The sequence below is a fragment of the Astatotilapia calliptera genome, chromosome 9 (genome assembly GCF_900246225.1).
Source record: "Astatotilapia calliptera chromosome 9, fAstCal1.2, whole genome shotgun sequence".
NCBI classification, from domain to species: domain Eukaryota; kingdom Metazoa; phylum Chordata; class Actinopteri; order Cichliformes; family Cichlidae; genus Astatotilapia; species Astatotilapia calliptera.
The window spans coordinates 24,173,928-24,200,002 of record NC_039310.1 but is presented as its reverse complement, the minus strand read 5'-3'; the positions used below and the strand labels follow the sequence as shown (position 1 = coordinate 24,200,002).

At 40.5% G+C, this 26,075-nt stretch overlaps 1 protein-coding gene across 3 annotated transcripts in view; it reads right to left on the bottom strand.

Moving 5' to 3' along the window:
* Positions 1-26,075, bottom strand: part of sh3kbp1 (SH3-domain kinase binding protein 1) — a 46,182-nt gene that overhangs the window by 5,658 nt on the left and 14,449 nt on the right. The window contains exons 3-16 of one of the 3 annotated variants that reach the window (XM_026180110.1): positions 20,009-20,123; positions 18,212-18,318; positions 17,266-17,401; positions 17,012-17,088; positions 15,859-15,954; positions 8,123-8,192; positions 6,548-6,642; positions 6,358-6,453; positions 6,207-6,258; positions 6,019-6,090; positions 2,447-2,582; positions 2,276-2,346; positions 2,054-2,160; positions 86-223 (exon numbers count right to left, since the gene is read on the bottom strand). In XM_026180110.1, coding sequence (XP_026035895.1) covers positions 86-223; positions 2,054-2,160; positions 2,276-2,346; positions 2,447-2,582; positions 6,019-6,090; positions 6,207-6,258; positions 6,358-6,453; positions 6,548-6,642; positions 8,123-8,192; positions 15,859-15,954; positions 17,012-17,088; positions 17,266-17,401; positions 18,212-18,318; positions 20,009-20,123 — 1,368 coding nt within the window. The remainder of the gene's footprint in view (positions 1-85; positions 224-2,053; positions 2,161-2,275; positions 2,347-2,446; positions 2,583-6,018; positions 6,091-6,206; positions 6,259-6,357; positions 6,454-6,547; positions 6,643-8,122; positions 8,193-15,858; positions 15,955-17,011; positions 17,089-17,265; positions 17,402-18,211; positions 18,319-20,008; positions 20,124-26,075) is intronic. The other 2 variants (XM_026180111.1, XM_026180112.1) reach the window with 2 other exon arrangements.

Sequence of the window (26,075 nt, the reverse complement as noted above, 5' to 3'; positions counted from 1 at the left end):
TTACAAGTCAAAAAACATGAAATTCTGTAGTGTAATGCCCCCTGATGGATTAAATGAGAAGCACAAGGAACTGCCATGGCCGTACAGAGATAGTGGGTACTCCTTTCCTCAGGGAAGCATCTACAGATCTGGTGGAGACAGAATCATGATTGTCCTTCACTCGCTCCTTGTCCTTCCTGACCTCCACTATCGGTGAGTCCAGGTCAGTGCAGGACAGAGAAGACTGCAAAAGAAAGAAATGTGCTTAAAAATGTATACATTCACTGGTCTTCTTTTTTCAGACTACAGATATATTCTGATAGCAAAATATCCACAACAAGAAGAAAGAAAAAAAAATCCTTGTATACAAACTGAGACAATAATTTTTAAAAAGCATCACAAGAAATTTATATTTTGCAAGGACAATCTAGTTTAGCGAGAAGAATGGAAATGGGGAGAAACATCTTGTCACAGCCTGGGCCTCTGACCCAGCGCTCCGAGTTTATTTTGGTATTCTTCTCGTGTTAGCTTTGTGATCATGTGTTATTCCTATTTAGTTTAGGTTAAAGGCAGCCATTATTTATTGTTTCCTTGGTTTCCATATTTGGATTCTTGAGTTTATCATGTGTTTTTAGGTCTGTAGGCTTAGTGTTGTCATGTCTAGTTTCCTGTTTTATTCTGAAATAGATCGTGCGTGTTCTGTGTTCATGTGGTTAGTTTTTCTCTCCCCTGTGTTGTAATTATGTTTAATTCTAGTCAGCTGTATCCTCATGTGTCCTCGCGTCCCCTGATCACCTCGTGTGTATTTAAGTCCTCAGTCTTCCTGTGCTCAGCGTTGCATCGTCTGTTATCTCTCAGTCATAGAGTGTCATAGGTTTTTGTTTTCACTGTGTTTCATAGTTACTCAGTATTCATGGTTTTTCATAGTTTTCTTTCACTGAGTTTCATAGTCTTTCAGTTACAGTGTTCACAGTCTTCTTTGTTTTCTTAGTTTCAGGTTTTGCCACCTGCAATTAGCCAAATGTTGGAATTAAAGCTCTGTTCTCCTGTGTCTGAATTTGGGTTCGCATCTGAAACACACCGGCTGCTCAGTCGTGACACATCTAGGTCTATTCTGAAGTTAAGCTTATTTGCCTGACAGCATCTTTAAAGGTCACAAACAAATCTGTGGTGAGGGGTGTTGGCTATCAAAAGCCTTGATTTGGGTGAAATTGAAGTAACAAAGTCTTGATGAAATGCTGCAAACAGAAGTGATAAAAATGCAAATAATTTGATTAAAACATTTGTGACTGCATGAAAACAAAGCTATGTTTCATTGAGTTCCCTGAATTACATTTATTACTAAAAGCTGTGAGGGTGGGAAAAGAAAAAGAATTTAATTTCAGTGCCTAAAGCTATCAGAAGAATGTGAAGAAACATCTGCTAAAACTTCCTGAGTTTGTGTGTTATGTTGAAGGCGTATCAACAGAAGTTAAAACAGGGCTAGGCCATATTTATGTGTAATACAAATTTATACCAAAAGATGGTGCAGTGAGTCAATGTAGCACTGTAGCAATGTTTAAGCTACTAAGTGCTGATTTAGACTTATTTAGGGGGGTTTATGGTTACAAGGTACCTACAGTGTGGATTTAACAGCAAGTATAAATCCCCTGTAATGCAGAACAATGGCTGATGTTTCTGACTGAAAACCTTCCAAAAAGAAACCACACTTGGTTGGAAAGAAAAGAAATAAAATAAAAACTTGAATAAAGAGTAGCACCATCTTATGCTACATAGAGCGATGTCAGAATTTCTAAGACATCAGTGTAAGCCTCGACTTTTTGGTAAAACATGACCATACTGCAAACATAAAGGTTTTTATAATTGTCATTTTTATTTATTTCATTTATTTTTTTTTAGGCTGATTGACACTAAAGTATTGGTAATAACAGAAAAGAGTGGTTAGCGTTCAAAGCTTAATCTACAGTCAGCCAGCAGGGGGCGAATGTATTTTGGTTTGAGGTCTGTAGAAATATGTTGTCTTTCTTTCTTCATATAAAGTCATTTCTGAAAGGCCGACTACAGACTGACTCACTGGTGTGATGATCTGTGAGCGGGGTCGGCGGTCCGTGACTCGTGGTCGCGATGCCGTTGGATGACTCAGCTTCTCTGTAGAAGAGACAATTGCGTCCAGATCCATATCTGTGCAGACACACACCAGAAATGCAGAAACATATTAGAGACTCCGGCAGAGCAAAAATTCTGAGCCCGCTCTGACACTGCATCACTGCTCGATGCTTCTGTCAGTCTAACTCACCGGTGTCACGTGACCTGTCAGGGGCAGAATCTGGTGTCGAAGCCCCGCCCTCAGATTTGGGGCTATCACACCTGAGCAAGTAAACCATACGTAAATATTAGGCTCATTATGCTCAGGCATGTACAAATCAGGGCGTTTTCTGTATCTGAGTGTGTTTGTGTGTGTACTGACGCTAGTGTGGGCGGTCTCTCGGGACGCCGCGGGGGTTGGGAGGAAGAGGAGGCGCTTGACTTTGGAAGGAGGGGTTTTTTGGGAAGGAGAGATGGGAGGGTGGGCTTAGAGAGGTCTCCGAGTTTCACCTCTTCACCTACGCACAAAACAAACATACACACAAAAATCATACAACATAATGAGAACACACAAGCAGATCAGAGCTGGATATGCATGCAGAGGGACAAGCATGACTCAAACACGTGCATCATTAGACAAGGGGAAGGTAAACATGGCTGCCTCAGCAAAAATGAACAAATTTTGACCTTTGAAGAGGAATAATTCAGCTGTAAAGGTTAAAGGATGATGAGGGCCGCAGGAAATAAAAGGAAACACACAGACAGGGCAACAGAGGACAGAAAGGATTAAAAAAGATCAGGCATCGAGGTGGTGGCAGCGGTATTTGTCAAGTATTTAAGCTTCTACTAAAAATGAGCCAAACAAGAACCATTTATTATGTTACAATTCAAGAAAATCCTCCATCACTGTTGCATAAAATAACTGGTGTGATTTCATCCAAGACCAGTGTGTACAGTGAAACACCTGGATTGGCTATGCATCTGACCTTGACCCAAGGTCATAGCTGACCATGAAAAAAAAACAATTCAAGAAATCCTTTTGAGTAATACAGCATAAAAATAGATGTGAAAAGAGCTGTACATCACACTTTTTATTTATTTAATAACAAGCTGACGCGAGCACAGTGTAATAAGATCATCACAAAACACCAAAGTTTAGCTCTTGCCCTTTGGGGGGATTTGTGTTCTCTGAGTGCTCATGTTGGTAGTATGATTAAGAGAAGTATTAAGTTGCTGCCATTTCTTTTCTACATCCATTTTTCCTTACAGCAGAGTCACTTTATCCTCCAGCCTGCTTCTGGATCTTTTTTTTTTTTTATCAAGAATGTATTTATTTGTTTAGGAACAATGCGGTTTTCGTCCTGGTCGCGGAACACTGGACCAGCTCTTTGTCCTCTCGAGGATACTTGAGGGTGCATGGGAGTTTGCCCAACCAGTCTACATGTGTTTTGTGGACCTGGAGAAGGCATTCGACCGTGTCCCTCGGGGCGTCCTGTGGGAGGTGTTGCGCGAGTATGGGGTGTCTGGCCCATTGCTACGGGCCATTCAATCCCTATACAACCGTTGCAAGAGCTTGGTTCGCATTGCCGGCAATAAGTCGGACTCGTTCCCGGTGGGTGATGGGCTCCGCCAGGGCTGCCCTTTGTCTCCGGTTCTGTTCATAATTTTTATGGACAGGATTTCTAGGCGCAGCCAAGTGGCGGAGGGCTTTCGCTTTGGTGGCCTCAGAATCTCATCTCTGATTTTTGCGGATGATGTGGTTCTGTTGGCTTCATCGGGTGAGGGCCTCCAGCTCGCACTGGAGCGGTTCGCAGCCGAGTGTAACGCAGCGGGAATGAGGATCAGCACCTCCAAATCTGAGGCCATGGTTCTCAGCCGGAAAAGGGTGGAGTGCCCACTCCGGGTCGGGGATGAGTTCCTGCCCCAAGTGGAGGAGTTCAAGTATCTCGGGGTCTTGTTCGCGAGTGATGGGAGAAGGGAGCTGGAGATCGACAGACGGATTGGGGCTGCGGCTGCAGTAATGCGGACGCTGCACCGGTCCGTCGTGGTGAAGAGGGAGCTGAGTGTAAAAGCGAAGCTCTCAATTTACCGGTCGATCTACGTCCCTACCCTCACCTATGGCCACGAGCTGTGGGTAGTGACCGAAAGAACGAGATCGCGGATACAAGCGGCGGAAATGAGCTTCCTCCGAAGGGTGGCTGGCCTCTCCCTTAGAGATAGGGTGAGAAGTTCGGCCATCCGGGAGGGGCTTAGAGTAGAGCAGCTGCTGCTCCACATCGAAAGGAGCCAGCTGAGGTGGTTCGGGCATCTGGCAAGGATGCCCCCTGGGCGCCTCCTGGGCGAGGTGTTCCAGGCATGTCCCACCGGGAGGAGGCCCCGGGGCAGACCCAGGACACGCTGGAGAGATTATATCTCTCGGCTGGCCTGGGAACGCCTTGGTATTCCCCCGGACAAGCTGGAGGAGGTGGCTGGGGAGAGGGAGGTCTGGACCTCTTTGCTTAGGCTGCTACCCCCGCGACCCGACCTCGGATAAGCGGATGAAGATGGATGGATGGATGGATGGTATTTATTTCCCCCTACTCCCCTTACAAAGGTGGCCACACCTACAACCAATCAGGATACTTACTATCCTTATTATGAGTCTAGATTAAAAATCTCATTTTTTAGAGTGACCTGCAGTTAATGCCAGGTCTACAAAGGACAAAGGACTAAATACAATATCCAGAGCGTATGCAGTAAAAGATTGTAAAAGTAAACAGGTACAACTTTCATCCTTTCCCCAATTCTTTAAAACTGACTTAAATAAACAGTCACCAGTTCTAACTATTTCATGTTCCACATAATACAAACTTCATCTACTGGTCTATAAACCAGATTTGGACTCTAAATGTTGTGGAAGAAACTGTTGAATGCTTCAGCGGGACAGTTCATGTTTGTTGCTGCAGGTGGAAGTAAAGAACTTAACCTGTAGCTGCATTTGAAGTGTAAATTGCACTCAATGCAAGTGTATGGAGGCAAGCTGAGAGTCTGTAACTATTAAAAAAAAAGCCCAGAAACAACAGTTGCATCAGTCTTAATAATAGTGTGTCTATTACTAATCCGATAAAAGGATTAAATCTTTTAAATAACGACAACAAAGCAAAAACTGTCTCAAAAACTGACTTTTAGCTGTGCATGGTAAAACCTTTCATGCTTTTGGAGACTTCTTAAAAGCACTTAGCTGCAGTAGCACCCTCCTACTCAGCATGTACTGCTGTGCAAAGAAGCCACACGGAAAAGTGTACCAGCACGATTGCTTTTGACTGATGTAACAACAAGCAACACCTTAAAAACTGTCAGCCACAAAATCATAGAACTTACGTACTTAATTGTTTGGGGTTTTTTTTTAGCAAAGGCAAACTCCAATCATAGAAACTTTGCTACTTTATTTAAATGTATGACAGAGTTATGGAAATCAGTTTGACAGTGGTACAAAGTAACACATAAGGCTGATGACACTTTTTATCTCTGATTGTATGTTTTTAACCCCACTGCAATCTCAGTATATCGCATATATATAAAAGAAAGACATCATTTCGTGCTGCTCTGATACAATGACATCGCGGCCACTGTGCAGACATCTGGAGACATCCGTCTCACACCAGCAGCACAGTCAATGCCAGTCTTTCTTATGCTTAAAACCACATAAAAACCCATAGTTTCCTGTTGCACACAGACTGATACTGATGCACCTCTTCAATCAAAGCTCTGCTATTTTGCTCAAAAAAATAGCGGGGCAATTCCCGTAAGTGATATCTGCAGAAACTTGACCTAGAAAAGAATCTGTCTTTTTTATGTAAAGAAGCCCAGCAGGGTGTTATATGATTATTATTAGTATGAAGGATGTTAGTAATTAGCCGAGCAAATAAGTGAGATAGTGCAGCCGAGCACTAGTCAAAGCAGGTCAGATTTTACCTCGATCCTGGTCTCTCTGGGGAAGATGTTCAGGCCGCTCAGGAGGAGCCTTCCTGACCTCTGACTTTTTCTCTGCAGTCAGAGTTCAAAGGTTTTTTTGTCTTTCTTTATTTTTACTATTTTCCCCCCTTTATTATTTTTTTATAGTCTCAGACCACAAAAACAAGCAGGAAGATGAGAGCTGTTACCTGTGGTGTGTTTTGCCGACGGTGCACTTGGAGGAGGCGGTTTCTTTGGTCTCTGGAAACGCATACAGATGCAGAAGCATCACAAAACCACATCTGCAGATTTCAAACATCACTATAACCTGGAAAGTTTTGCGAGTCATGACAAAATCACCTCTTTCTCAACTTCTAGCAGCTTGACAAAGTTGTCTGGGAAGACACCTTGCCTTCCCCCGATCTCCCCCATCCACCAGCCTGCATCGGCACAATCCTGGACAAAATCATTTTTAAGTATTTATTTGAATTTGCAGATGCCTGGAAGTGAATGCAGATGCGAATACGAAATCGCACAATGCTTCGCTCACCTTAGTGATGATATTTATGATGTCCCCGTCTTTGATCGTCAGCTCATCTTCATTTTGTGCTTCGTATGGAAAGAGGACTTTACACTGCTCCCGCCCTGACAGCCAGTCAAAAAGAGTCAAGTCAGTTTAATAGAACAAAACCACCGAAAAAGTCAGAAACAAGTGGGTTTAGACAAAGAAGGCAAACTGGATTTGACCTACATAAATAGAAGAATGTGTTTTCATTATGCAAGAACGTCATCAACACAGTTTACATCGAGCAAAATATGTAATTTATAATTGGAAATATAAAAAAGTTCCAAATAATCCCTTTATTTGTTTTGTCTTTTTTTTTAATGATCTTTTAAAGTCTTTTATCCATAGGTTTTACAATAAACAATAATAATCCCTATCAGTGATCTAATAATGGACAGATGCATTCACTCTGAAAAAAATAGTTTGTTCTCTTGTATAAACGGACATGCTTGGACAAAAGCCCAAACGAGGAAGCACTTTCAAAACAGTGTAACAACATTAGACACTATGATAATAAGAAACAACGCTTTATTAGAATGAAAGGAAACCTGCAAAAAGTGTAGGAAATGATAGCAAACAGTTTTAGTTGACCGAATGGAACACATGGAGGGATCCTGTTTGGTTTGCACATGTATTTGAGATTTTACGAGCCGTTCTCAGCATCATTGTTTAATGTGCAGGAACCAGGGGAATGCTGAGAAAGCTGAGAGACAGTTTACCATTGTGGAACGGTTTCCTTAAACCCGCACTATGATTTTTCTCTTTAAAGTAACCAACAGGTTTTAGTACTGAGTCCTGACCGTCTAATTTATCTAAACTTACTCAAACGGCAAGAGAAAAGGGATCAAATATGAAGGTAAATATAAAAAGGCGGTCGCAGACAGACCTCGAACCCTTGTCTTAGGTCTTGTGATTAAATTACATGTCATGTTGCCTAAGTAAGGCACATTTTGGACTGCTTGTCATTTTGTTACCTGTTAAAAATTTGGCTGCTTGGTTGGGAAACCTTCTGTTTGGTATGCTTTGTTTTAGTCTTTTGTGATGCTTGCTGCTTCTAGCCTGCATGCAGTTAGTGTTTAAGCAAATATTCTTCTTTTAAATAAGATCTTCAAAACCTGTAAACCACTAAACCACAATTTTTCACTTCCTGCCACATGAAATAAGGCCAGATGATTGCATTTCGAGAGTGCAGAAAAAGGGCAAATTTGGGGATTTTTTTTCTATCTGGTAACTTAGGGACAAGTTACACATGTAACAACTGTAACATGAAGGTGAGTACACATGTACAGTAATCCACTACATTTCTGAGTCATGTGATTTACTGTAATGTGCTACTTTGGAACATGTTACATGCAACTCTGCTCCTTTAGCAGGCTTCTGTTCTTCTTCATGGTTGAAATCGTTGTTAAAGGGGTTTCCCTTTGTTAAAATATGACGAATAAGGATTCCTGACCAAACACCAGAATGTGATGAGCTGAAAGTGACATGTGCGTCGATTTGTCATTAGCACAGTGTTTTTGCTAGATTCGCCTACACGACAGTTAAGATGCAACTTCTCACCTTTGCTTTTGCTGTCAGGCTCAGTCTTCATGCTTTCAACTGCAACGCTCGCTGCTTTCCCGTCGCTGGCCTGAGTGGGGGAAGAGACGTTGGAACATCTTAAGTTTCAGACTCTTTCACATTCTCATCTATGTTTTAACATAGTTTTTGTTAGGCACTTCCTGGTTTGAGTCATCATGTTTTCATCTTTTATTTATCAATTTGTACTGTGCAAAAATACTCAATTTTGCTCTACAAAGGCCTGATACCCACTTACGAGGACATTATACTGCTACTGTTCTATCAGAATTTTAAACGAATATCCTCATATGTGGTTCTTATTTTTCTTAAAAACAAAAATAAGGTAAAAAAATAAATAAATCTGGTAATTCTTTGTTTTTGCATTCATCGGGCCCCAATATGCCCAAACATCAAAGAGAAATTAAAAATGCATGCTGTGGAAGAGTTCGGGTCTTAAGAGGTTAAGGACATTCAAAGCTCTTTGGATGTTGGCTGCTTTTTGTTCTGTTCTCTGTCGATCCCACACTGCTTCATTAATGTTGATGTCCTGGCTCTGGAGAGGCTGCTGGTTCTCTCTGTGTTCGGCACCAAACCATACCAGAGCTTCCACTTTTTTTTCCCGAGATGGGTGTTTTACCTTTTCCCTGACCTCCACTGTACATACCGATGACAATTTAATTTGGATTCATCCCTCCATCGGACCTGTTGCCACTGATTGTCAGCCCAATTCTTGTGTAATCTGGCATACCTCAGCCTTTTGTCCTTATTTTCCTTCCTTGAGAAAGCCTTCTTGATAGAAACCCTTCAACTGAGACATTTTCAGTGGGTTTTCAGTGAACAGTAGATGAATCATTTGAAGGGCTGGATGTATTATTAAGTCCTGTGTGCTAGCTCTGGCTTTACAAGATTTTTTTCTGTTTCTTAAGGACATGACTTTTGAAATACTGTTCATCTGCTGCAGACAGGTCTTAGTCATCACTTGTCCACTTTCCTAAGTTTCTTTTAAGGACATGCTTTTAAGGACACAGCTTGTGAGACATACCACATTTCTTGCTAATATTTCTTTGAGAATCACCTTTTTGGTGAAAAACCAGTCAGTCTCTTATCTTTGGCATGAATTGCTTATGCATGAATGATTCATAGATCAGTGTTAAGTGTCTTAATAAACAAAACAAAGATCGCTCTGAAAATGGCCTGGTATAAGTACTGAAAATGCGCTAAGAGGCAGCCAATGTCCAAAGAAACACCACTTTAAGCTGAGCATACAGTTTTTCAGTCACGTTATCGAGCATCTGCTCAAACTGCACGATTGACTCGCAGGGGTTAGAAGTTCGTAGGTCACGATGCACCTGAGTGCTCACACTGTGCGTCCATAACATGAAGGTTATAACAGAAAATCTGTCGCTCGCTCTCCATCCCTGTCTTTTACTCACACAGACTCACACCACCACCATCAACTTTGCTAAATTGCTAATGAAAAACGTTGATCAGGCAGCTGTGATTGAGCAGGATTGTCCATCCAATTATTTTCACGATTGTTGTGGTCGTGATAATTTTGTGAGGCCACATCGAAAAGGCTCGGATGAGCTTTCCAAAGTTCTACAAGTTGTGCCTCCATTGCTTGTGTCTAGATCACACGCTGAACTGCCGTGCTGCTCCGTCTTTTTCACCGACATTTATGTGTTTGCGTGTGCACAGTGTGAGAGGCTGCGTTGACACCCTGCGTTGACACAAACAGGTTTGATTTTCTTACAACCAAGCGATTGATGAACGGGAGCTGGACGTGAGGTGTTAATCGCTTCTCGTTATCCCACATATACTACACGATGCACGACACAGGATGAAGGCGAAACTCTGAAACTGAAAAATCGGCTCAAAATGAGCCACAAATCGCACAGTGTAAGCCCACATTAGAAGAGTTAAGATAAGATAAGATAAGATAAGATAACCTTTATTAGTCCCACACGTGGGAAATTTGTTTAGAAGAAAACTCTGGCTCTTTGGAAGCAACACATAAAGAAATGATGGCTGTCTTGAGGCTTTTGCACAGTATTGTATGTTTGTGCCTTTATTTAAATGCAAACATAAATCTATAAATCAAACATTGTGAAGTTTCTTTATAAATAACTTAACATGACTTGACATTTCTGAATCTTTTTCAGGGCCTCACAGTATTCAAGTAACACACTCAGATTGTCCTAATTGCACTTGAGTATAGCATCTTTGCTTGTCATTGAACTGAATTCAATGATGAGGACAAATCAATCAAAAATAGGCTCGAGAATGGAGAACAGTACACCGTGACAGCAGTGGCAGTCAGCACTGGTGAAACATTTCACAGAATTTCACTCAAATTGGTAGTAAATGAACCACACATAACAGGAAAATAGGAACACTAGCCAAACATAATGATGGGGGAAAAAAAATCAACTGTAAGGGTAAAAAGCAAGACTAACATAGCCGGTACTTTTCCAGTCTAAGCAGATAATTAGAGAGGATGAGCTCAGATTCAGCACAACAGGCTGACTTGCTGATCATGTTGAACACGCACACGCTACAGCTACAGTGTGCGGGTGCCGTTAAAGCAGCCGTTGTTTCCCAGCTGGAGTGGATCCCTCATTCATGTTTGTGGAACCAGTGGTTGCTCTTCCTCAGGAAAAATACACACACACACACACACACATACCCACACACAAACAGCACTCAGTCTGGGAGAAAACACACACACTGCTTTCTTCTGTTCGGTCGGGAGAAACCAACACCGCTGTGCCACCTCCTCTCCTCTCCAAACCCTCCCCTTTTCTGTCTTCTACCCTCCCTAATGAGACCCATGTGGAGCCACAAGCAAAGAGAGACCATTACAACATGACAGAGAGGTTTTGTGCGATACTACTCTTCGAACAAGCAGAACTGAAATCCTTTATGCCATATATGGTTTCCTACTGCAAAAACATAACTGTGAACACACAAAAGCACACAGTCCTGTAGAAGTAGCAGCATGAGAATATTATCGTGACCTTCAACAAATATCAAACCATACCACCTCATACATAGAGTGTGCACACAATGAATACATGCTGATTCATCCTCACATAACCCTTGAAGCTGCATGTACGGTGCAGGGTGCTATTTTATCACCTCATCACTGTAAAGCAGATCTTCACCGGCTTGGTATGGTGTGAAAAGACTTTGAAGAGATCTTTGCGAGAGGTGTAAACAATGTAATGGTTTGTTTAAAAAAAAAAAACCATCAGGTGAAACGCCGTCTTCTCACATCATTCAAAAGATGCCTATAGGAAAACAAGGTCACGTCTTCTTTACCTCTGCTTGAAAAGTGAAAGTGCACTCTTTCTCCTCAACACCTCTGCAAATTTAAACCCCGTCACTTTTTTTTCTGAGGCTGCAGGGCCTCACCACCACACTGCCCTAGCTGATGGAAACAGTAGGTTATTTTACAAACAACGAGACGGATGCTGAGTGGCTGTCTGCTCAGAGCCGCTGCGCGAACAAATCAGATGTTAAACCAAAGACACTATTTGCAATTCTCAAACAATGTCCAGGTGTTACATAGATGGCTACTAAACTTTTATATTTAAACCCAGGTTACATTTTAGCCTTACCAGGTTGTGTCTGAACAGGTTTTAGAGAAATTTGCTCCATGATCTTAATTTCAAACATGCATTCACCTTCAAATTAGGCTGATGTGAAGACTTTTAAAACTAATTTAAACAAAAGGGGAACTTTACTGCTGATGTAAATGTTTCAGATTTGAAAACTGATCCTAAACATGCAACGTTTATGTCACAGTGACCACTGAAATGAAGGTGTTCATCTCTTCATTGATTCAGCCATTTGGCTTCAAATTATGTATGTTTTTTTGGAATAAACTGTACAGAAGCAAGATGCCAAGATGACTGCTGGGTACAGTCAGTCCTATCTGATCTCAGACACCAAGCAAGGTCTGGTTAGTACTGGGAATACTAGCTGCTGTCATTTTTTTTAATGGCTGTGGTACAGGAGGTAGAACAGGTCATTTACTAATTAGAAAGTTGGTGGTTCAATCGCTGGCCGCTCTAGCCTGCATCCTAAAGTATCCTTAGGTGAGATGTTCTTAATGCCTTTATCTGAGTGTGAATGAGACGCGCTGCATAAATTGCCTTAAGTGATCAAGTAGAGTAGAAGAACGCTATATAAGCACCAGTCTATTTACAACTTACTTCTAAAAGTCCTTTCGTGTCACATGAAACAGGCTTTTGAAGTGACTCAACAATGAAAACAAAGTCAACATCACCAACAAGGAGAGGAAGTGGACCTTATAGCTGGGGTTGTGGTTTTAACAAACTTCTAGCCACTTAAGTTAACTTTTTATTTAATATAAGGAGCAATTCTATTTGCTTTCTTGCAGAGAAACACTTACAATTACAGCTGTGCAGCTGCAAAAATTGTAAGCCAACCAGTCAAGTTGCAGTTAACCTGGCCAAAGCTGATGTTTGCACTCTTGGATTTAAAATATCATCATGTCATCATCGTATCCATATCAGATTCAGAGTTCAGAGCCACAAACTATTGATCTACCCAAAAACCAGCCAAATACATTTGATTTGGAGTGTTGCTACAGGACAGCAAAAACTCCTTTATTTTTCTGTCTCACCATCTCACTAAGAAAACCTGTGCACAGGAACTGTTTTTTTTTTTTTGTGGGGGGGGGGGGGGGGTTACTGACAAACTGGAAATTAATTATGTTGTGTCCTCCATTGTTCTACAGCTGATTCACTTTTTGGCCAAAACCCCCAACTGATACTTTGGCCCATTCAAATATATTTCAGCTGCTCAGTGACTCCAACCAGTGTGTGAGTTGATGAAGTTTGATGTTAAGATGTTATCCTACACTCACATACATACACTCACTGGCCACTTTGTCAGGTCATTGTCAAACACACATTACTAGTACTGGGCTGGACCCCGTTTTGCCTTCAGAACTGCCTTAATACTTCATCTCATAGATTCAACAAGTGGCTGGAAACACTCCTCAGAGAATCACATAGTTGCTCCAGATTGTTGGCAGCACATCCCAAAGGTGCTCTATTGGACTGAGATCTGGTGACTGTGGAGGCCCTATGACCACAGTGACAATGAGTTCACTGTGGTCATAGAAAGGATATGGTTAGCAAAAGTACTCAAGGGGGCTGTGGTGTTTTAAATGATGCTTAGCTGGTACTAAGAGGATCAAATTATGGTAAGGAAATATCCCCCCCGCACCATTACACCACCAACAGTCTGAACTGTTGATACAAAGCAGGATGGATCCATCCTTTCGTGTTGTTTAGGCTTAGTTCTGACCCTAACAACCAAATGTTGCAGCAGAAATCAAGACTGGTCACATCAGACAACAGTTTTCCAATTTTCTATTGTCCAATTTGGAGAATAAAAAATGGCTTCAATTTCTAGTTCTTGGCTGACAGGAGTGGCACCCGTTGTGGTCTGCTGTTCCTGTAGCCTATCTGCTTCAACATTCAATGTGCACTTCTGCCTTTCCATCAGTTTGAAGTAGTTTGGACATTCTCCTCTGACACCAACAAGGCATTTTCACCCAGAGAACTGACCCTCACTGCATGTTTTCTCAGACCATTCTCCGTAAACTCTAGAGATGCTAGTTTGGAAAAAACCCAGGGGATTCCCAGTTATTTAACCATGTCACGTTCAAAGTCACTTAAATCACCTTTCTTCCTCATTCTCACGGTCAGTTTGAACTTCAGTTGCTCGTCTTGACCATACTGCATACTTAAATGCACCAAGTCTCTGCTGTCTCTCTTTCGCATCAGAAGGTTCCCGCTGGTTTCTATTTCACATCCAATGACTTTTTTTCAGGTGACAGTTGATGTCAAGCCTGAGTGACTTTGAGTCACCGCAATGAAAAAAAAAAGAGGAACCGCTGAACAAACACTAAGAAAAGCGTTTCCATTTGCTGCAATGGCAATAATCCAAATTATAAACACCTGCGTTAAACTCGCATGTGGTCACTCTGCGTCTGTGCAGCAAGCCACACCACTCAGTCGCAGACACACACACACACACACACATGTACAAACAACCGACCGTTCAGTTGAAAAGTTACACGGCCTCGTGTGACTCACCCAGATGGATACTCCTGACGCTTCCTCTGGAGCCTCATTACTGAGTGAGGAGACGAGTCTCACCATAAAGCAGCATAACGGCCTCCCACTAACAGGGCAGGCTGACAAACATCCTTCACACACACACACACACACACAGTCTGCTGCTAAATAGGAGGCTTTGATGACCAGTGTGCTGGTTTTAATGACCGTTTTACGCTCTTTAAACACACCTTCATCGACATAGTTAATGTTCTTTATTTCTACCTTCATCCTAATGAATGTTTAAGCAGCATTTCACTTTCAGGCTGTTTGCGTCTGTAATTTTTAGCTGCTGACTGTTCTTGGCGTGCAAGTTAACATTTTCTGTTTTTCTTTAATAAAGACTTTTACATTTCTTGATTGCCAGCATTTTCTTACTAATACTGCCATTAAAGTTCACTTTAATTACCAGCCCTGTTCACCAAGATTGACGTTTAGACATCTCACTTTTAAAATGTTTTAAAATTTACAATAAATTGACAGACAAACCCAAGACCATATCCTTCAATGGAAACTATTAAGCCAAAAAAAGTTGGGTGACGTTACCTTGGCTTTCAGTTCAAAAAGCTGTCTACAAACTGGACTATTTTATGTCCAGTTTTAAATATTTGTGGTTTAAAACAGGAGCCAAAATAAAAAATCATATTTTTATTGCTTATATTTCCCCCGTTTTGGTATCCCAAACACTTCTTTAGCATAAAACACACATAAAACCATCATCTTTTAGGCTGCTTTGTTGGTGAACTAGCCCTTTAAGTCTATATCCATAACCCTTCCACTGTCATCCCAACATGTCAAGCATCAATTCTGTAGCATTTAAAGCCCCAGAAATGTCTTCTTGGTGGCCGTTATCTCTTTTTCTGTGTTTCCCTGAGAAATATTTACAAAACTCGCTGACAACAGTGTGAAAAGCAAAAACATACATTGCTTAAAACTCCTGCCTCACCTGGCCTTATGTTGTTACGCTGTTTAATTTCCAATGAAGAAGAGAAGAATATGCAAAATGAATAACCCTCCAAAAATACGCGGACAAAACCCGTCCCTACCGTCTTTTTCTGTGTCTCCAGTTAAACTCGCACGAGGCTTTGCTACATCAGCTCACGCAGCAGGAGAATAGACGTGAATATGTAGACGTCAGTGAAAAGCTGTATCAACTCCCTTCCCCTCTCCTGCTCTCTCTGTCTGCCCTGCTGCGCTCTCACTTCTGCTTTGCTTGTCAATTCCCTACAGGATGTGTGTGTGTGCATGTGTGTGTGTGCATGTGTGTTAACATAAAACCACTTCCTGTGCTGTAAAACTGAAGCTGAGTAAGGGGCGGCCCAAAGGCTGTGACTTCCTTTCCTCATTGCTGTTGATGATAATTTTTTAAAAAGTCTATAAAATAGAGTGTATAAAGCAGAATGTGTATACTTGTATTACTTCCATTGTGGGGACCTGTTTACTAAATTGCCTTATGGGGACAAAACAGACCCCATAGTGCTAGTCATTTAATTTTAGACTGATTACTTGGTTTATTGTTACTGTGTGTCTCCAGGAAGTGAACATAAGTGACACAAACACAGCTGGGTGTGTGTGACTCACCTTGTCCACCTCCGAGTCCACGTCCATTGAGCGAGGCCTGAGCTTGATGGGCTGGTCTTTAAAGATATTACCAAAGCCAAATCCTCTGAGCTGACCCTAGGGGGTTTAAAGAGGTATAATGAAAAACAGCATTATCTTTTAAAGGAGCAGTCCAACCAAAATCATAAATAGGAAAGAAAAACAACAACAGCTTCCTTTGTGCTCATCCATTGACCCTGTAAAGTTTCATTTCTCCATCTATGACTCAGAATGTACTCAGAGTTACCACCCCTGCATCATAATCCTCGTCTGTTATGTCTGTCTGTATGCTTCCTCTGTTCCAGACATTTCTGTTGCCAAAATAAGGCCAGGTGCTAGGAACACTAGATCGGTTTGTGCTGCTGACTGATGTTATACCTTAATATGACCTTACATGAAGCTCATATTAATTCAATTGCAGTGTCTCCGTGTGGTATAAACCACAGCGAGTAAACAACATTTGGAATGCCTAGGAGAGTTTCCAGCTTTTCATGGGATCCTTTTCTTTTTTTATGGTTATTGTTCTGACTGTAACTTGAGTTGAGTAGTTTACCACTTTGCTTTGAACATGATACCATTTTTTTAGTGTTTAAATTACCAGAAAGTTGTAACATATTCCCATCTTTACCCTTCTTTTATCTTTCCCTTGAGCCATAGTTAATATGCTGAAATAAAAAAAATGGGAAGAAGATAAATTCATTCACTAAAAATTAGCTTGAGATATAATTTATGTTTAATTAAAATGGTTGCTATTAATTTTAACTCAACCTACAAATTTATGGACAAACTAGCTGTGGAGTGCTAATAATTAGCTTTATGCACTATCCAACTAAATCACTATAACCATCCTATATTATTTAGATGCCTCTCATGCCGACCAGCAGTCTCTGAGCAGTTAGAGGATGCGCATAGGATTATGGGAAGTACAGATTTTGTCATGCAGTCTTTGTAAAGATTCAGAATCTGCACTTTGTATTCCCCTGACCCCCAAAGACAGCAGGCTTTGAAAAAACAAATGTGACCGTCCTGCCTACTTTTAATTTCATGGCTGACTTTATAGGGGAGGTCACCCCCCCAAGGAAGCATGTAGTGTGATGAGGTAGCACTCAATGCACAAGTATTTGACTGTATTTACCTTCTTGGGAGGGATTTCTGACCCTGTTTCTGACCGACTGTCCCCACCGTCGCTTTCACTGCTTGGGCTGTCCTTATCTACATACACACAAATAATGCACAACACATCTTAGTTTGTTGCAGCAATGCAAAAAGGGCTGATTTCATGAAATAATTAGAAGATTTGAAAATAAACAAATAAATCTTGTAATCAGAAGCAGTGATGGATTTTTTAAATTTAGATATGTCCCCACCCTCTGATTAGCTGTAACTCACTTGTGCGTCCACTGCGGTTCTCCTCCTGCGAATCCAAAGAGGGCGTCTCTGAATCAGTGAGGATCTCTTTGGTGAAGTTGGAGGGAAACATTCCAGTCTTCCCATTAAGAACTCCCTCCCACCAGCCCTCCTCTACCTGAACATACACAGTTACACAACATGGACAACATGCACACGTTTATACACTCAGATATACATAGATTTACTCCTTTAAATATAATTAGTGGAAAAAAACAATGTTCTTTACAAACAAAGCCTAAAAAAAGCTTTTTCGGAAATATAGGGCAGCGTTGTGGTGATCACCAAAGAATAAATAACTAATATATAAAGAAAACATGAGAATTTCAACATCTTAATTATTCAAAAGAACATAAATATATAAATGTACACGTTTAAAAGTAAAATTTAAATATTTTTTAAAAATACATACTATTTAAACATTTTATTTTATCAAATTTTTCTTTCTTGTTACACATTTGATGAAATAAAACTTCAGTTACTTGTATTTTCTTCCCGCATTTCATTTTTTAACATGGCAATTTAAAAATTTGACTTTACTTGAGTAGATATATTTTGCTAAATTTTCTTACTCTTTTTCAAAAGGGACGGGGACACACACACGATTTCTTTCTTTCAGTTTTTAAACCGTGAAGAAATGGCTACCAAGTACTCATAAATGTCTAATTCAGGGTGGAAGCCTGGAGTTTTCCTTGGTGTCTTATGGCAAATGTTTGGCTACAGCATAAAAAGGTTGCCAGTCCGTTGCCGCACTCATTACCCATTATTATAACTGGGAAGCTCATTCTTCTGAGAAAGCCCGAAAGCTCCAGAACTGCTATGTGGACCTTAATGTGAGATTGTCGTCTATAACCTAAAATGTTATTTTTATGCTATTTTGCATCCTTTTTTCTGGTTTTACATTGTAGGCTCATGATGTAGTTCTCACCTCTGCTATGATCTCAATCACATCTCCTATTTTCAGCTCCAGCTCATCTTCGTGTTGAGGAACGTAGCTAAACGCAGCCTTACATCTTCGTTTACGGATCTGCTCTCCTGCACAGCACACATACACACAGCCACCACAACCACATAAACAGAAAGAGAACATACACACACAGTTTATATGTAGACATATCTAAGACTTACATGTAACATAATGAGCTCACACGCTTATCTGTAATCAGTGCTTTACAGAGACTAAGCAGGTGTTACAGACTGATTAAAAGCCATCATGGCTGAAGCCTTTGATGGCGACCTTTGACCTTTTAGCTAGAGGGCAGCTTAACCATTACTGACACCAAGCACTTCATACTGGCCTTGCAGTTGTTTGTCTTACACTCATTACCCTGCTCATTACTCTTGACTCATCCTACAGCAGCTGGGGCATTAAGACATGACCCTGCGCCTTCTCTTTTGTCCACAAGGTGTCAGTCTTCTTCACCTTATATTTCGATGTGTAGCATATGTAGTATTTACAGAGGCTGGTTCAATAGATAGTGATTATAAAGAAGAGATGTGGAATCCAAGCAAAACAAGAGGAGCATATTAATCGAATGTGTACAACCATGTATTAAACTTAATACTGGTTCTTGGAGTAACGCCAATTGTTAACCTGAAAAAAAAAATGTTTAAAAGCTGCTATTTGTATCACACTCCTCCTTAATAGGACGAAAACACCCAGACTGAAATTGTATGGTCGTGCTGTGTATGCAATTATGTTTATGCTTCACATCTTCTTCTTCTCCTTCCCTCATTGTCTTGTTGCAGTTGTTTGGCAACTTTTTAAGATCTTTTATATCTCTTTGTCTCTACTTTGTCATTTTTAAGCTGTTTTGACTCAGCGTGAGTTTGAGATTCTTTTTTTGCTCATACTGTTTTCTTGTGGTCATTTCTTACAATAGCGTCCTTTAGTTTTTGGTTATCACCATTATCACTGTGGTTTTTGTGTGATGCTTACTCTTACTTCCCGTCTTATTTTCAACAATTATATAATTCTTTAAAATAGGACGGGAAGTAAGAGTATCCCTGTGTATCCCTGCTGTCTTACTTCCCCTCTTTGTTATTTTCTTACACTCAGTATTGCCAGCTTCACTCTCATTAGCTTCACCTGTGTTCACTTAGTTTTCTGTATTTACAGCCCTCCTGATCTCCTTGTTGTTTGTTAGTTTGTTGAGTTTATCCACCACCTTCCTTGCCTGTCTGTGTGTCCTCTGTCAGTTTTCTTGTGCCTGGACAAATTGCCTGAATTTGGATTTTTTCCCCTGACACCTGGCCTTGTTTGGAATTCTGTTTGGATAATCCTGCTTGTGCACACCAGCGCCTTTTGTTCATTCGTTCATGTAATTCTGTCAAAACGTTTACCTGCCTCCCTTTATCCTGCATCTTTTGGCTCTATCTTATGAATGGAACTCCAGAGCATAACAATTTCTGAATGCATGTTTTAATTTTCCTTTGCCATAAATTTGCTCCTTTAGTCTAATTTGCAAGTCACTAAAAATTTAATTGATTGCCAAACAAAGTAATCCATCCATGACACTAATAGGCTAATTACCTATCCAGTGACTCCAATATAGATGCACACATACTACCCTGGAGCATATAGTGACTGTCTAGTATGTGTATACATGCTCAGCAGTGCTTGACCCAAATCTTTCCTCACATTAACAGGATCTATATTTAGGCCTGAAGCCTTAAAGCTACTGAATGACCACAGTGTATGAATGTAGGAGACAGAGCCGAGTACCTTTCCTGCCTGGTCGTACGGTGGAGTCCAGCACGGGGCTAGCACTGCCGTTGGCGAGGTCAGGTCTGATTGTGCTTGCCTGTCCTCCATCCCTCTTCCCCTCCTTCTTTATCTCCTATAGAGAGAGGAGCACAGGTTAGAGAAATGTAGGTTACAGAGACATATACGATAAAAATAAGACCAGCCAGGATTTAATAAATGACAGTATTAAAGCATCTTTGTCTAAATGCCAGCTTTAAAAAAAAACATAATTACAGATTTTAACAGCCAAAAAAGAAAAAGCAATCCCATTTGTCAACAATAATTTTGCTTAATATGATGCAACCTAGTCTGGCTCAAGTAAAAACGCTTGTGATTCAGTGTAAATATCAAATTTATTATAGCTTTGTGTTTTTACGTATTCCAGACTGTCGCTTCACTCAAACGGAAAGACAAACAGCTTAAACAGACCGTGATGTCATGTACAGTCACTTGGGCATTTGCTAGGGATAAATTATGGGATGAAACATCGTCACGAGACATGATTTACCGCTGTGGTGCTCAACAGAAAAATGTGCTTGAATTATATTAGATTTTTGAACAAGTCTTAAAGTTTGGAAACAAAAAATACTGAACAAAAACACTCTCTTTTTTTTTTTACACACAACTTGTAGATGTTTCATGGTTTCTAGTTGCTAAGTTGTATTTATTGTTTATTGTTGACTTTCATTTGTTCACTAGTATTCTATGCGTTCACTGCCTCAGTCCTCCCCCCTCTTAAGTTCATTCACGTCTCTTCATTTCCTGGTTTTAGCTGTTATCTATTTCCTGGTTTACTTTAGTAGTTATTTGTCACTCGCCTCTTGCATTTAGTTTTACTTCCTCCTCTGTCCTGTTGCCCAAATTAGGTTCAGCTGCATACCGTTACTCTCCTGCACTCAAACCCTTGTGGATAAAGTGCTCTCTTCCCTTCAGTCTTTCTCACAGTGGCTGTGAATCCTCCCTGTGTGTCTCCCCATGTTTCCTCAGTGCTCTCTGGGATTTAATAAGTTGCCTTTTGGATATCTGTCTCTTTGCTTATGGACTTATGGCAACTGCTTACGGACACCTTGCCTTTTGTTAAATCTATCCACCTTCAGTGTATGCATTTTGGGTGCTATATCCTGCAATTTGTGGTACAAGGTTTGCAACTCTTCACTATTCTGCTTTGAACATTGAATGGTTAACGTAATGTACTGACAGATGCAGTGTCACAAGAAACTGGAATCTGCCTAAGTAAATAAAAGCCATTTAAATATAATACTATGACGCTTTTTCACTTTTTGCCTGTCACGTAGATGGCTCCATAGGCTGACACATTGAAATATTACCAGTTTCATACTAAGGTGAAGGAGACATCTTTCTTACTGTGGTAGCATCAAGAAGGGCAGACGGGCTTAAAGTTTGCCAGATCGAATATGTGGTGCGACCTGGTGACCCTGACTGTGTACCTGCACTTGCGCAGACACAAACAGAACACTACCCCCCCTCTTTCCCTGTGACTTTCACTCTCATAACAAATCACAAGACAGCACGCAAAACTAATCAGATAAGCCGAAGAGAGGCGAGCAGACCAATACGCCGACTGACAAAAAAATCAAGGAGACAAGGAGACGGCAAACGGGGAGATGCAGTAACCACAGCGATCCTGGGAAACTAGACGCAATGGTTCACATCTCCCCACCACATTCATCATGACACTGTTTCATAAGCTTTGGCCTGTGGCGAACGCAGCTCAGCGAAGCAGACGGGCCCGGGTACACTGACTCAGTCCAACCTCTCAGACACAATCTGGGTGTGCGTTGCCTGGTTTGGCGTGAAAGCCTTAATGAGCCTCTGAGATCCAAAAATATCAACATGAGAAGATGTTTCCTCGACAACAGCTGAAGCTTATCTGAGGCAAAAAAAGAGACATTTTTGAAATGAAATAGGATGGGGACTGAAAATGGTGGTGAAGATTTCTGTCTTGGTTTTCCAACTATAAAACACTATCTAGCACTCAGCAGAGAAAAGACTCTGGATCCCCATTGCTTAGAGGCCAATTAAAAAGTGGCGTGCGGCTTGTGTGCTTCTCTTTAAACAGGAAGTGGCTAATTAAAAAGTGAAGTACTGAACAAAAACTGTTCTCCAGACAGCAAAAGTTAAATATATATATGCATTTATATTTATAGGAACTCAAGGTGTATAAAGTTTTTTTCCATATCAAATATTCACAAAAATTTAAATTTTTCATGCCTGTAACTTTAATAACTTTTAGTTATTAAACTGAACCTCTTCACTGTGTGCTATTTTGAATTCTTGATTATCAACTAATATCACGTCCTTCTGTGTTGTACAAACCATCCAAGGAGTTTGTGCTTCAGTGAGGCACCCCTGTAGTTTGAGTACAGTTCAGCTGATACGTTAGCACAGCCATCTTTCATCTACGTAACTTTAAAGCTTCAAAATGTCAAGTCCAAAACTAGTGGGTAGCATCATGGTGGCTAGATCCATCTTTTATACTGTCTATGGTAAGTGCACTGTCAGCTCAACATATTCCTTGAACGTCCATCGACTTGTTTCATATTATCCTTTTATAAATAAGACATTCAACTCAGGAGCAGCTGTTAAACCTCAGACTTCCTGCTCTGCTGTCTGTTTCTTATTCAGCTGAACTACAGAGCAAGCACAGCTTTATAATAATGCCCTCTGATGGCAGAGAAGAAATGTTCAAAGACATCTTAAATATTTTCTTTCCCTGTGTTTCTTAAATCTTTCTTTCATTTTGCTTTTTCACTTAACTTATCTTTTGTACTTTCTCTTTTCCTAAGCACTTGCAAATGTTCTTCGTGGTACAATACACAACCAATGCACATGTTACAGCATTAGAGTGGTTATTTTTTTTCCCATTTGTCATAGATCATAGTCAAAACAAAACACTAAAACACACAAGTGTCTTAAACCTGCTTTCTGAAAACCACCAGGTGACGATGGGAAAACGCCTTTTTGTTTTGACCTCTGTAAACACTTTCCTGCTGAATTTACAGTCTCGATCACTCATTTTTGGCCATAAATGGATGTGGAATAATTATTGTCATTAAAAATTCTCCTTGGCTAAAAGCAAGTTCGTATGTGGTCTCACAGCATCCCTCACTTTTTTGGGGAAATGAAAACACTAATCAAAAAGGGACTTCTAAAACCAATCACTGACATCACACTACCTCCATCCATCTTTTACTGTATATGTAATTTAATCATGTGACTACCAACATGTGATACAAGATGTCTCCACTAAGTGCATTATTGTCTGGTGACAAGCAGAAGTGTTTTGTTTTTCCCCAAGTTTCCCCAAGTGCTTGCAAAGGGGGTTATTTGACTATTGTGGGGTTTTCTCTGTATTATTGTTGGGTCTTTACCTTATAATATAAAGTGCCTTGAGGTGGCTGCTGTTGTGATTTTAGTACTATATAAGTAAAAGTGAACTAAATATAGTGCTTTAAACATTTAACCCTTTTGTGATACAATAAATATGGAAAAATGTAGTTCTGAACTTATTTCAGCCCTGCGCTTGCCTTGTTTTTTGATGCCCATCTCAGGGTATTGAATTTTCTGTTAAGTTCAACAGCAAACAAATGAGACAGCAGTTCCATGTAGATAAAATATAAATGGATAGATGGAATTATTGTAGTGGTTTATAGTAAACAGTAAAAGATGAATGTAACGCCAGTCCGTGTATATGGAGAAGACATAGTGTGGCTGTCTTCTAATGACAATTTAATGACCAAATTACTTGTTAATCAATCATCGATAGATCAATATTTCTTGGTCTGTCCGCCTGAACCTTTTCATCAACATCAGTTTTTGCTGTCATACTCCAACCAAATTTGACCTTGGAGATAACGCTGTGGTTTCCTGGGTAAATTCTTATCAGAGCTTAATTTGGATAATCTATGCAATATAAAAATAAGAAAAAGTTTCCTCATTGCACAAGAGCCATAGAAACTGAATGAAATGGCAGCAGTTAAAATCATTTGACTTTATCATAACGGAGAAAGCACCGTGTTATTTATATGCAATGATATTCTATCGTAGATTCAGTTGTTAACATTGCATAATTTGTCAAATCACTCAGCTTAGCCCTGCAAATGGAGCTTTAATTCCATGTGAAGTAGATGTATTTGGATAGAAACAGAAAAGTAGAATTCCTGGCTTCATCAGCTGTGATCATTCAGTCATGATCGCACCTAGCCTAACGTCAGCCACTGAGCTAGCAAACCTAGTTAGCAACAACGTTTGAAGTGAAATAAGAGAGTTATGGTGGCTCACTACCAAATTAAAGACACTGGAATAAAAAAAAGTTTGTCACAGCCAACACATTGCCATTTGTTAAGTAGGCTAATGCAGTGTTAATGTAGACCCACTTAAAAAGATATTGATTCTGCGGGCAGGCGCTGCAGCCTCCTCCTCTGATTTTAAAGATTATGTGTCCTGCAGGGAAAAAAACCCTCACGCATATTCATTCAGAAACATGCGTACACAGACACGAGTGCCCATAGACTGACTGGTGAAAATAAAACACTTAGGCTGGAGACACTGCATAAGCCAACCTACGCAAAAACCCACAGCAGGCATTCTTTAGCCTACAGCTTCTATTTGGTATATATGTGAAAGGAGAGAGAGCAGCTTCTAGCAGCTACTAGCAGCTTCATGAAATGCTATAAAGGGATTAAACAAAAATAGAAAATGTCTTTTTTTTTTTAATTCAGGGTCATTGTTTAGATAATCATTATGTTTGGAGATGGAAATCCTGGAAAAAGCTAACTCTCCTGTTTGTCTTTTTTTATGACTCCATTCATGCGCGACTGCAATTTTGTCCTGGGGGATATGGAGGTAACCCAGAGAAAAAGGAAATCCATCTGAAAAGAGGAAGAGAGCGTGATTCATCATATCTGAACAGGAAACACCTGCACAATGTACACTACTGTGTTTGCGTGTGTTAGTTGGTAATGTTTAAAAGCCTTACGGCAGCTATGTGTTTTACCCTGAAGTGCTTGAATGCTCAACACTGCTGTGTGTGTCCCCTGTCACCAGACCTCTGACCTTTTCTCTTCACAGATAATACAAAACAATGCACTGAAGCACCCGCTGCTTAGTGGGTGTTCAGAACAGTCTGATGTACAGAGGAGGGAGGAATGGGGAAACAGAGCTAGTGCTTGTAAAATTATTGTGAAATGAGAAGCAGAAGAGTGGTGCAAAATTATATTTTCCCTTGCTTTATACACTCTGTCCTTATTTCACAACTCTGTCCAGGGGTCAGAATGAAATAGTCACTTCAGAAATATCTGAAACCCCCTTAAGCTTAAGAACACTTTATTGTGCTAAGGATAAAAGTCAAGCGCCTACAATTAGTCCAAAAATGCAGCAGCACGCCTCTTAACCGGCACTAGAAGGCATGAGCACATCACCCCTATCCTCGCTAACTTACACTGGCTGTCCGTCAAATATCGCATTGATTTCAAAATCCTTCTGCTCACTTTTAAAATTCTAAATAACCTGGCCCCTAGCTACCTAACTGATCTCCTTGATCTGTACAACACAAAGAGAGCACTAAAATCCTCCAGCCAGCTGCTCCTAATGCAACCAAGGTCTTGTTTAAAAACCAGAGGTGACTATGCTTTTGCCATTGCCGCTCCTAGACTCTGGAATAATCACACAGTTGATATCCGTACATCGGAATCAAATCTATCGTTCAAATCACGCTTAAAAACACACCTGTTCAACTTAGCTTTTGAAGCAAAGAAGTTTGACTTTCATTCGGCCTGCACTACACCATGTAAGGTAATTTTAATTGTAACTGTACTATTTGTTCCTTGTTCTGCCCCCATTGCGGTTTTATTGTGAAGCACTTTGATGTACGCTAGTCTTTTAAATGTGCTATAGAAATAAATTTTGACTTGACTTGAAGCATGCCACCTTAGCTGTTGGACAGATGGCCTCACATTTGACTATATAGAAGATAAAGAAGAGTTCATGGTTGACTCAATGACTGGAGGGTTTGCATATCCTGTAC